Genomic DNA, 12,850 nt, shown 5'->3' on the forward strand with positions numbered 1-12,850 from the left:
GTTTACATGGTCTTAGGGGAATGGGAGTTGAATTGAGGAGAACCTCCTGATTGTCCTCGGGTTCTGGTGTTCATTTTTAGCTCACTCGGTTTTCAGATCATCTGAGGTATGTAAACAAATCCAAGTTTGGATCTGTTTCTGGTTTGTGATCTCAAGTTGAACTCTAACTCATTTAAATAGCCAGCTATGCTGAACACCAGTTCTCTCAGTTTTAAAATTAGTGGTTATGTATTTATTTGAACATGTAGTGCCTGCCTACAGATCATCTACTATGACACTAGGTCAGCTATCAACAGTAAAGAAATGGCTCTCTCAAACCTTATATAGCAGATTTAGAATTTATTTTCTCTGTGAAAAGCAAATAACTGTGGGCAAAACATTCCTCCAATATCAGGTTAGTTATCTTTCCAAGTAAGAGCAACCTGAACCAGTTGAAGGCTTCATTCTACAACAATTTCATATGCCAGATTATTATGGGAGAGAGTCATTATAAACATCTGATGATGATGATGGCAACAGATCAACAAGTTTATTAACAAATGTGACAAAGATGAAAGCATACTGAGACTGCAAAGATAAAAAAGGAAATCACCCACATCATGCCTCCTTCATCCATATTCCAGTATAGAATCCATATTCCATTGTATTGGCTCCTGGCTGGAGCAGTAAGTTGTGGGGAGAGGTTCTAAATTTGTACTGCCATCTTGACATTAGCTGTAAATGTTGGTTTTTAATTGTTTTTATGGGGTATTGTTATTGCTTTTACTTGTAAGCCACCTCAGGTTGACTTTGTTGGAGGAGATGGGATATAAATCCAAAAGTAATTATTTTTTTTAAAAAAAGAATGAAATGGTCATTAAAAACCAGTTTTGCCATTTGAAGGAAACATTCAAAACACATCATACTGAATACAAAAGAAAGTAAAAATCAATCATGGAAGAAAAGATACCCAGATTCTAGATAAGAATATTTTCCTCACAGAAAGATAGATTGGGGGCGGGGGGGGGGGGGGGCTTAAATGACACACTTTCTTTAGATTTTGTTTGGGAAATTTTCCAAAGCAGGCACCTCAACACTTGCTTCAAAATGCTTTTTGGTGGTGAAATTTGTTGCCAACTTTTAACTAAAAAGAAGGGTTTTTAACTACAGGCTTGCACAGAGTTCCGAGGGTAACCTTGCTTCTTTTGCCTTTGTTGGCCATTGGTAGGTCACCAGCAAGATTGTTCTAATCAGCAGGGTTTTAAAGTAGATGTAAAGCACTGATTTGTTTGCTTCTATATGAGTTCATCTTTCTTTTCCCACAGTCTGCCGCCTGTAGCTTTTCTGCCAACGTTGCTTGGCAGCAGAAGCACTGTCGTGTTTTGTACATCTGCAATTTTTTTTGCCACTCCATTTGTTGGGGCCGTATTGGCTTTCTCTGTTGTTGGAAAACTGTGGGTCAAGTGTAGGCGTGTGCATGCTTTACAAATAACATCCCCATCATCGCCACTGTCTGTCTCAGATGTTAAGTTGCTGGTGGCTTTGTCTGAGGGGGCACTTCATGCTGTAATTCTCAAGTGCAAATCACTTTTTGTTGCTTTTGTTCCTTGAGAAAAGAGAAGCTGAAATGGAGCTTAAATAATTTATTTCAATGAATACATTAACCAGACTCCTCTATTGTAGCTGTTTAAGGACTGAAAATAATTAGCACAAAGCCACATTTTCTTTATTGGATGCTAAAAAGGAGTCAGGGTCCTGTTGTAAAGAGGAACTGTGAATTCAGCTTCAGGAGACAGAAAGGTTGGGAGGAGTGGGAGAGATTAAACATATTTCATTGGCAACTCAAAATTTCTGGTGGGAACGTAGCAGAATGAAACCTTCCCTTGTGAATTATTGTTGTTTGAGTTACGAATCTGAGAGACTCTCAGCATATTTTAAGACTATTCCATACATGTTCCTCTTTCCTTAAGTGGGAATGATGCTTTATAGAGCAAGGCAATCTCTGTGCTTCTTCAAGGAACACTAATAAGGACATTTGGTATTTTTAAACAATGAAACCCAGAAAACCATTCCAAACTCATCATTAGTGCCCATGAGTGTGCCAGGCTTCCCACTATAGCAGTAGTCCCCAACCTTTTTATCACCGGGGACCGGTCAACGCTTGACAATTTTACTGAGGTCCAGGGGGGGGGTAGACTTTTGCCGAGGGACGTCACTGCCACCTGAGCCCCTGCTCCACTTGCTTTCCCACCGGTGCCCCTGACTTCTCACTGCCCGCTGGGGGCGCTGCCAGCAGCAACTGTGCAGTGCCACACCGAGGGGGAGCCCCAGCCATGGTGGCTGCTGCAGAGTACCAAAGGTGAGCTGGCAGCAGAGTGGCAGGGCAGCCCCTGAGGCAGCAGCCAGGGAGGAAGATGAGGAGGAACTGCAGCCCGGTACTGACTGATCCACGGACCGGTACCGGTCCCCGGACCAGGGGTTGGGGACCACTGCACTACAGCAAGAAGCCTCCCTATATCATACATTGAGGGGAATGGGGAGGAGGCTTGGCATACCTACAGCACTTCTGGTAAAACCTGGAAATTATATGGTGGAGGCTCTTAATATTTTGCAATCGTCCCAAACTGTATAGAGTTTTTTGCAAAATCATAGAATCATAAAGTTGGAAGGGGCCATACAAGCCATCTAGTCCAACCCTCTGGTCAATGCAGGATCAGCCTAAAGCATCCAGCTGCTGCTTGAAGGCTGTCAGTGAGGGGAGGCTCACCACCTCTTTAGGCAGTCAATTGTATTGCTGAACGTGCTTTGATTGTAAAATTTCCCCCCTAATATCTAGCCAATATCATTCTCCACATTACTGCAGATCCTTTTCTTTGCTTCCAACAGGAACCTTTCCCTGCCCTCTGCTAGGTGCCAACCTTTCAAATACTTAAAGAGGACTATCATGTCCCCTCTCAACCTTCTGTTCTCCAGGCTGAACATTCCAAGTCTCTCAGCCTTTCCTCATAGGGTTTGGTTCTCAGATCATTCTCGTTGCTCTCCTCTAAACCCTCTCAATTTTGTCCACATCCTTTTTGAAGTGAGGCCTCCATAACTACACAAAGTATGCCAGGTGGGGTCAGGCCAATGCAGTGTGCACTGTGACTGTGACTTCTTGTGATTTTGGTGTGATTCGTCTCTTGATACAGTCCAAGACTACATTTGCGTTCTTTACTGCCGCATCACACTGTTCATATTTAGCTGACCGTACCCAACGATCACATTTACTGCTACCCAGAAGTGTATCTCCCCATCTAGGAGGCATGCTTCTCATTTTTGTGACCCAGATGTTGAACTCTACACTTTTTCTTATTGAATTGCATCTTGTTCTCATTTGCCCACTTTCCCAGTGTGTTCAGATCTCATTTGCTACTCCTCCCTGTTTGGTACTATAGCCTCTGCCATGTCACTTCCAGTGAAAATCAGATGCAAATGCACTGATATCAGGGCATCAGAGCCTGCGCTGTATTTCTTCCAGGGGTTGGCGGCTATGGCCTGGCAACTCCACATGAGTTGGTTTAATGAGATCATGAGAAACATGTGACCTTGGGCTAGTCACTGTTCTCTTAGGGTTGTTCTCACAGAGCAGTTCTCTCAGCCCCACTTACCTCACTGGGTGTCTGCTGTGGTGAGAGGAAGGGAAAGGTGTTTGTAAGTCTCTTTAGGACATCTTTGGGTAGTGAAAGGCAGGGTATTTTTAAAAGCTCATTTTCTTCTAATACCGCATGTCGTTTGATATATATATTTACACATAAAGAGCCCCTTGGGAAATGGGGCTACCATGCTAAGATGTGACTATTTTCTGTGCAGAAATGATTACACTGGCATTATGAGCAGTGTTTAATTTGATTTGAACTCTCTATATCAAACCATATATTGGCGATCTTTCTTAAGATTCTTCAAGTTAATAGGCAGCCTGGTCCTGTACATGCTAACTCAGGAGCAAGGCTCACGGAGTACAACATAAATTACTAACTGGAGAATGTACTTCAGTGTGGCAGTATGATCCAGTAAAACTAAAGCCTTCTGTGTTCAGTAATTAAGCTCTTTGATTTACAAATGCCTAGACAAAGTTTCAGGAAAGTAATTAAAGACATTGCATTTCTCACAGTTGTAGAAAATGGATGCAGTAATTTTATGTTAATGATTTCAAATGAATAGTCTATGAAATATATCCCTTGAATGGAAACTCTGAAACACTCTGACCCAAAGTCTTAACATTTGCTGCTTCGTGGCTGCCTTCAGCAGTAGCTTCATATGTTTTGCAGTCCCTTGCTCAGAGAAAATTTCCGGGGGTTACGGTTTCAAGGGGGAGTTTTTCATTGAAAAGTGAGTACTGGGATCTCGAAATGACCCATTATGCATGGGCCAAAATGCCCACGCTGGTGACGGTGGGGCATTGGGGAAAATCCCTGATTATGCATGCCCCTGCTGCCAGCGCGGGCATGACCTGGCCCAGGGCCACGGAAGGCCTGTGTTATGTGAATGCGGGAACTTCCACAGTCCCTGGGATACTGCGGGTGCTGGCAGGGGCTGGGGTGGCCCAAATCAGAATTTAGATTATACCTGCTTTTTATAAGTGTTACAGAAGTGAGAAGCTTTAAAATAATGTTCTGGTAATTTAAATATAGCAATCTGAGTGTCTAGCAGACGCTTTATATCTGTTTCAGTGCCAGTCTTGTTAATTTTAACATCTGTGTCATGTCCAGTGTATAAGAAATATTTAGTTCCTGAAGCCAGTAAGAAGGGAGCTTCAGTACGCAGGCTTTAGGACTGCTTTGAAGGCTTGGTTCTTCCTTTGAAAGATCAGTCTGACAGGAGATTAAAGCTGCATGTTGAATGGATAAGGGTATAATGTATAGTTCTTTATTTCTTAATCTTTGATTTACCTTTGATTTGTGGGTGGATAGCTGTGTTGTTTGGTGATGGGTTGTGTTTTGGCAGATTGCATGTAAATATCAAGCTTTTTCTGCTGCTGTATGAATAAGCCTGTATGAATAAGAGAAATAGGAGTAACCAACCTGGGAGCCTGTCTGCATCTGCTTGGATGAACGCATTTTTCACAGCATACTCCAGGTCACTTGTGCTGTCTACATGAGGACTTTAATTCACTCAGATTTATGAAATGGAAAAATAGATGGTATTGGTATAGACAGAGTGTAAAATTTTGACTCTTAGTCTCGGGCTGTTCAGCACCTGTAGATTTAGCTCATCTTTTTTTTAAAAACCTTACGTATGTGTAGAGTGGCCAACTCCAGATTGGGAAATTCCGGGAGACTTGGGGCAGAGTTTTGGGAGGTGAGGGACCTCAGTGTGATTGGGATGCCACAGAGACCACACTCTGAAGCTGCCATTCTTCTCCAGGAGAACTGATCTCTGTTAATGTGCTTTCGGCAGCAGCCAGCAATACGGATTTCCAGGAAATCTCCAGGCCCTACTGACAGATGGCAACCTTATTATGTTATTGATCATTTCTGTACAGCATGAAAGCCATGTTTCCTTTTCCTTTCAACATGCTGGCCTGGTTAATTTTCATGAGGTGCCTTTTACCTTAGTATTGTGTGAAAGGTAAGCTGTCATTTCCCTCTTTCCACTGCACGTTCATTTTATATGCTTCAATCACATCCTCCTCTTAACAGTCACTTTCTGGGCATCCAAATGTAGCTTGAATGTGACTGTAATAATGTTTATCTCTTTTCAGCACTCCCTTATGCTTTTCCTCCCAGACCCCACCCCCCTTTTATGAAAATAAACCCACCCTTGCTTGAAGCAACACAGCAGTGCTAATCAGCAAGTGCTCTTGGCAGCAGCCAGCAATACGGACACATCTGCAGCCCGAACAGGAAGTCATGCCTTGTCCAAGAAACATTGCTGCGCAAGAGGCTTGTGATGCAGTAACAGGGTTACTTTTGAGCATGTTTGGATTTGCTCTCCCAGTCAGCCAGGCCAAGCCCTTATAATAAGAAATTTGTACCCACTCACTGAGTGGCATTTCATGCCGAAATTTAAAAAATTTCTTTCCTGCCGGGACTGTTCAGCTCTTATGCCGATTAGCCATAGACACAGATTCTTTGTTCTTAATTATAAATGTTGTGTCTCCTGCTTCTCCCTGCCGTCACTGCTCGGCCTCTAAAAGAGATCAGAAATGAGACTTAACGCTTCCAGGACTTCTTGTCATTGTTGCAGAGCTTCTGTGTTAATAAAATGGGATGTAGTTCTGAATAGACTTGGTTGGCTCACTGTGCATGTGCACTTTTTAAGTGCAAGCTCATCCTGTCACAGGTGAATTTCCATGATTCGTGTTATGAAAGCAGCATGGATTGATTAGTGGTTACATGGGTATTATCTTTTGTCCTCTTGCTTTTGATGGCCTACCTACAGGAAGAAAGGAACAGTTTTGAAGAGAAGCTGGCAGTAGCAGTAGCAGCATCTCTCTCTCTCCCCCCCCCACTGAATTTATTCCATCTTTCTCACAGTTCAGCAATAAAAAAAGAAAAGAAAACACTGTGCCTTCTAAACCAATACAACTTACAATTGAGAGCTGATGCTTGGAAGTTTTACATGGTGTCTACTTCTATTTACTTTGATATTTCAATCTGTTTAGTGAAGTGTCTGCAGGTTCAGTAGACACAGACCACTCATTTCTTTGGGGAAAAAAACCATTTCTTTTATTTAATCTGACACCAACTCCAAACATTGAGCAAGAAAAATAGGCACACCACGAATTTATATACGCTGTGGCTTGCCCATCCAAGAACCCAATTGGTCCTTAACAGGCTCAGTTCATTGGTCCATTTTTAGAGTGTGAAAATAGTTTGTGATTGGCTACAATCATGAAACCTTCAAGGCTTCATATGCATACAGCCTACTGGCATAGAATGCCCACATATATGACAAGTAATATTTGTGCCTTGATGGGTAACCTCACCTTTCCCTCAATGTTACCGTAGCAGCAGCTTTCAATAAGAGTTTGCCTTCAGCAAAGCACACAACTTGTGGATTAGTAAACATAAGAAGTGATAAATGTGTCTTTTGCAAAACTAATCCTGCTGGTGTCCTATCTAGCAAATTATTCTTGCTGCTTAGTACTTTTTTCTCATTCTGGAAGATTATCAGTCTAATTATCAGTCTAAATTACTCCAGTAAATCAAGACCTGTTCACATGGTCTCCCAATAAGTACCTTTTTTCCTCTGTTCAGATTGGGCATGCTAGTAAGCTTTTCTGCAGGGTGCACAACTTTGCAATGTATGCTTGTGATGAATGAGCCGCAAAACTAATTAATTACTTAAACATATAAAGCAATCCAGAAAAGAAAAAGAAATGAACATCTTCACAGAAAATAGTTGTGTGCCTCAGCCCTTAAGCTGTAAGCAAACTTTAATTATTGCAGAGAGCCTGTTTTATATGATTAAGTCTGCATTTACAAGCATCTTTTTTCTTTTTCTTTTTAAAAATGTTGCCTTTTTCGATAGGGAGAAATTCCATTGAGGTTAGTCCCGTACTTTTTATCATTGGCCACAACTGCCCTTTTTTTTCCAGCTGGAAGCTTTCTGTGGCACTCTCTTGTTTCTTTTGACACACTGTTTTAATTCCCACCTGATACATGTTGTACTCATTGTTGCTATGGCACAGTGATGCTTATGTAATACAACAGGGTGTGTTCCTCTATGTTAACAGCATAGTGCAAAAGTCTGTGCATCTGTTTTTTTTTTTAAATCCTCCATGCTTATAAAGTTGTATTTATGTTACAATAAAAATATGCTTTTTAACATCTGATTCTACAGCAGAAGTGTCCAAAGCTCTCAAGAGGGATGAACAGCTCTCACTTCTACTTTTCATAGAGAAGTTCTTAAAGAATTCCCCCCAGCTTACTACAATATAAAATTCAGGCCAGTATATACTCTGAAATCATGGGTTTTCTAATTACACTTTTGGTATGGTTCTTTCTCCACCCCTCTCTTTCCCCACTTGGCTGACTTTAATCTAAAGTAATTATGCAAAATATTACTGCTTCTTGTTTAAACGACTTTCCTTGTGGGTGGAAATACCAAATATCTGCTATGAAGCTGTAATAATGGCTTAATAGTTAGACAAAGATAAATGGTAGGTGCAGAGGTGGTTTTAAAACATAGCTTTTCATCATTGTGCCATTTGTGGAGTCCCACTGCAGAGGATCTTGAACCTCAAAAAATCCCTTTCTCATGTTATTTGCTGTCTTTTCCAGCATGATAAAGAAGAGGCATAGAGCCTTTATCTCAGCCAGAGTGAAGTAGAGTTGTTGGATTTAGTTAAGAGCTCACAACAGGGCAGGAGGGAGGAATGTGCGACAGTACAGGTGACCAGTTGATGAACAGCAGTTACACATAAGAGCAACCCTGTTTTCTAACAAAGGTTCAGCAGCTTAAACCTTTGCAAAGATTTTTTTTATAGTCTACAAACCAGTCACAGAAGCCAGGGCTGAAAAAGTGAGACCAAAAATAAGTAAATTTTGCTTAAGCTTTCAGTGGTGGGAGGATGTAAACCAGAGGTCCCCAACCTTTTTGAGCATGAAGCACCTTGGGAATTCTGACACACACAGTGTTGGGTACAAACCATGGAATGGTTGTCAAGTGAGGTGGCGGCAAGCGCAGAATGTCAGGGAGAAAGGCCATGTGTTAGAGTGCTAATAGTAGCTCTTAAACCAGTAAAAGGTAAAGGTAAAGGTATCCCCTGTGCAAGCACCGGGTCATGTCTGACTCTTGAGGTGACGCCCTCTAGCATTTTCATGGCAGACTCAATACGGAGTGGTTTGCCATTCGCTTCCCCAGTCATTACTGTTTTACCCCCCAGCAAGCTGGGTGCTCATTTTACCGACCTTGGAAGGATGGAAGGCTGAGTCAACCATGAGCCGGCTGCTGGGATTGAACTCCCAGCCTCAGGGACAGACAGCTTCAGACAGCATATTGCTGCCTTACCACTCTGCGCCACAAGAGGCTCTTCTTAAACCAGTAGTTCTCAACATTCCTTATGCCGTGACCTTTTAATACAATTCTTCATGTTCTGGTGACCCCCAACCATAAAATTATGCAAGTGTTCTTTCACAGGAATTATACTGAAACTGACCAATGGCATGAAGATCCCTTGTTCATGATTGTATATAAATTGGTTTTTTTTCTGGGGTTTCTCAGTTCAGTTCTGCCTCTTGTCCCACCATGCTGATCTTGCTTTTTTCCGCTGCTCCAGAGAGACCAATGGTCTATCTCGATCTACCCACAAGGCTGTTTTGTGGATGGTGCTCCCACAGCCAAGCTCCTTGCCCTGCCGCGACCCCTGTGAAAGGGTCGTTCAACCCCAAAGGGGTCCCGACCCCCAGTTTGAGAACCACTGGCTTAAATATTCCATGCCTCAAAAATGAACATATCATTTAAAAATATTTTCTTGCATATATCCCACTTACTTTCAATCATACAGTGATGATACATGTGTTACAGTGGCTGAAGAGGTATTTTTAAAATCTGCACAGCCGATCAGAAGCCCTGCTGTGCAATAAGTCTCACCCTCCCCTTAGGCACCATGTTGAGGGCCTGTGTTATAAATTGTTAAGCTACAAGAATTAAATCTTGAAGTGCCTGATGTGGACTAACATTATTTTATCTTATAAAATTACAAATAGTGTACAGGTTTTCATTATACACATGAGATTTTGGTTGCAAGCACTCAGTCCATCATATATTAAAAAAAATAAATTGTAGTTTTTAAAACAGAAATAGTACTGGTCGACGAAGAATATAGGGAAAGTAATATATCTAGTTGGAAAGTATTAAGACAATGTTACTTTTATGATCATGAAGGTTATTCAGTACAAGGAAGCACAGTGAATTGACATAGAAATGCATATAGACCATTATATTTGTGAGTATTATAGTTATTATTAATAATCTTTTATGCTTTTTATAATACTAATAACAAAGTTAAAAGATCTTTTTTTAAAAAGTGCTATTCTGTATTTACAGGTTCATGGAGATGAAAACCAGGGAGCTGTTTTTCTACGTGAGTTTACATTGATTCGGAGAGAGAGCCTCAATGAAGATTTCCTTTCAGATTTGCTGACTCATAATCACAAACTTGATGATCCGGTAGGACCCTCCTAGCTATCTCTGAATTATTTTTTGCCTGTGGAAATATTACCAGTGGCATTTATAGTTGTTTTTAAAATGGCAGTGGAGAGATTTCAGATCTGTTAGGAAGAAAAGAAGTAATGCCAGTTTTTTTTTTAATGAAATCTATTCTTAAAAGAAAACACTCATTTCCACTTATGATGTGATTACTGTGCATAATCATAATTTCATGAGATACTGAGAAATGTTTTGTTCTTCACTGGGAGAAGTCCTCCAAAACTGGCTAGGTCATACCTCCTTTCACTCTAGGTAGGGATATGAAAAGTTTTGTATGCCTTTTCAGGGCAAAGAGGACAGTCCTTGCAGTTTGGATTGCCTTACTGCTCCAGTAGGACACTCAGAGCAAAGCTCTTCTACCTGCTTGAGGAGAAGAAGTAACAAGAAGGACTCAGGGCACTGGATCTTTAAAAAAGAGAAACTGAAGGAAAAGCCAACCCTGTTTGTGGCACTGGATGTGGCAGTAGCTGAAGTAGGACTAAGGGTATTGGTCCAGGCTGCAGGGAGACCATTATGGGCCAAGGATTTGCTGGCTCAGCTCCCTACAGAAGTGATGGTGGTACCTTGAGAGCCCACAACATAGTGCCCACAGAAGTATTTCCCACCTTTTTCGCTCCTCCCATGAAGGGCAGCCCCCGGTCTTCATTTTTTACCTTTGTTAGGCACTATAGACTGGATCAGTAGAATTTTAAAGATGGTCCCCTTGGATGAAAGGTACTCCAAAGGGTGTTGAATTAATTAATGCCTGGTCCCTTCTTACAAGAGCTTGATTATATATCTAGTTTTGGAGGACTTCCCATGCTGAAAGATAATGAAACATTGGACTTACCTTCTTTTCAGTGGGGCACAGTCCTCCAATAATCCTACCTCTATACTGGAAAAGGTTATTGCAGGTACAAACAAAGTTGTTCTTGCTATCTTGATTTACTGTTGTTAATAAAATGTTCATTATGCATACATCTGATTATTTGAGAGTGAAGGCTATTTTATGCCTGGAAGGACAACCCTTTCTTTGTCCTGTTATGCAAAGATTTGCATAACCCTGCTTGGAGTGAGAAGAGGTGTGATCTAATTAGTATTGGAAGACTTTGCCCCACTGAAGTGAAGAAACCTTCAGGTAAGTCCACTTTTCATTTTCATTTGTTGGTGACTGAACATGAGACCAGTGTTATATCAACTTGGTTTACTTTAGATTGATTTACTGATGTCCACTTATGTGACAACCCAAAAATACTTTCCATCAAGTACGAAAGAGTCAGTTTTTGGAAGAGTCAGTTTATTACTTGAGTGGTATGGCTGGTGTTGTCAAACTGCTTCAGCATGGTAGGTCTGTTCTCATGACCAACATATGATGTGGTTGTACCCATCTCAGCAGTATACTTCACAAATAAATGGGTGTTGCTGACATGGATATATTTTACAGAGTGTAACTGAAAAGGACTGACCGTTTACTGGAGTGGCATATGTAAATCAGTTGCACTCAGTTGGCTCAAGGATATCACAACAATGCAATAACTTGTATCAGTCCCAATTCTAGCATATTTCAGCACCTTCTGGACTCCTGGCAACATCTGGAATGTCTCAGTCTTCATTATCAACAGCTGTTGTATGATAGGGATGCATTTAGTTTACTGCGATTAATTGTAATTCTTACAGGAATTGAATGAGTATATGTGCCCATATGCTAAATTTACATATTGTATTATTTTTGAGTTTTCTGGGTTTTTATTGCCCTACTTTTGAAATTAATTTAATATGAAGAAAATTATCTTCTGCTGCACTAATGCTTGGTGGTTATCACTGGAAAGAACATGGTTGGCTGGAATATTGAGATGAGATAGGCTGCATGAATAAATCTCACTTAGGTCGAAGAACTAATTAACAAAAAGGGAATGGAAGCATTAAACAATCCCTTATGTTTGCGGTAATCCATCTGTTTTCCAGCAAGACTTCTCTAGGATTCTCACAATCCCACCCAAAGGGTTCACGCATCGGGCAAAATCAACACTTTGTTTTAACCAAGTGTATAAATTCATTGGTGAGTGTTGTGGTAGATCAAGTAATGCTGCCAAGATAATAAAGATTCTTTGTAAAGATGATACAATTAACTGTCACTTTGATTAATGATGTGTGGCTTGAATCTCTGTGCATTGGATGCCATGTTGCCTAGACTAGCAGGCAACCTTTTTGTTAGTTTTGTTCCTGTTCTGTAGGCTTGGCCTCTTGTTGCTTTGAAATATATTAGTTTTGTGATGGATTGTGAGAATATTTGTATAGGGTTAATGACCGTTAGTATTGTGCAGAAGATTTCTACTAAGAAAATATTCATCAGCAAATTCTCATTCAGATGCTGTGTAGCAATATACATATTTTTAAAAGATCAATTTATATTGCTGTCTGGACCTTTCAATTTAAAAGAAAAGTTACTGTTTTTGTAGATTAGAAAAATCAAATTATAGTTATGCTATGATTACCTTATAAAATATTAGAATAATAGAATCATGAAGGGGCCAAACAGACCCCCCCGCTCAGTGCAGAATCGTTATGTTTTATAGGACATATTAATATTTAGGATTTAATAATATTTAATTACTATATTAGCTTTGCAGCTAGGTCCACCAAAGTTGCTACTTGTTTTACTTGTAACTCCTCCCATACACATAATACGTTTCCGATT

The 12,850-nt window shown here is 40.7% G+C and overlaps 1 protein-coding gene across 2 annotated transcripts in view; it reads left to right on the forward strand.

Moving 5' to 3' along the window:
- ADAMTSL1 (ADAMTS like 1) overlaps nucleotides 1–12,850 on the forward strand; it is a 555,547-nt gene that overhangs the window by 64,903 nt on the left and 477,794 nt on the right. For both annotated transcript variants that reach the window (XM_077345150.1, XM_077345149.1), the window contains exon 2: nucleotides 10,012–10,134. In XM_077345150.1, coding sequence (XP_077201265.1) covers nucleotides 10,012–10,134 — 123 coding nt within the window. The remainder of the gene's footprint in view (nucleotides 1–10,011; nucleotides 10,135–12,850) is intronic.

Source organism: Paroedura picta, chromosome 7 (assembly GCF_049243985.1).
Source record: "Paroedura picta isolate Pp20150507F chromosome 7, Ppicta_v3.0, whole genome shotgun sequence".
Taxonomy (NCBI): domain Eukaryota; kingdom Metazoa; phylum Chordata; class Lepidosauria; order Squamata; family Gekkonidae; genus Paroedura; species Paroedura picta.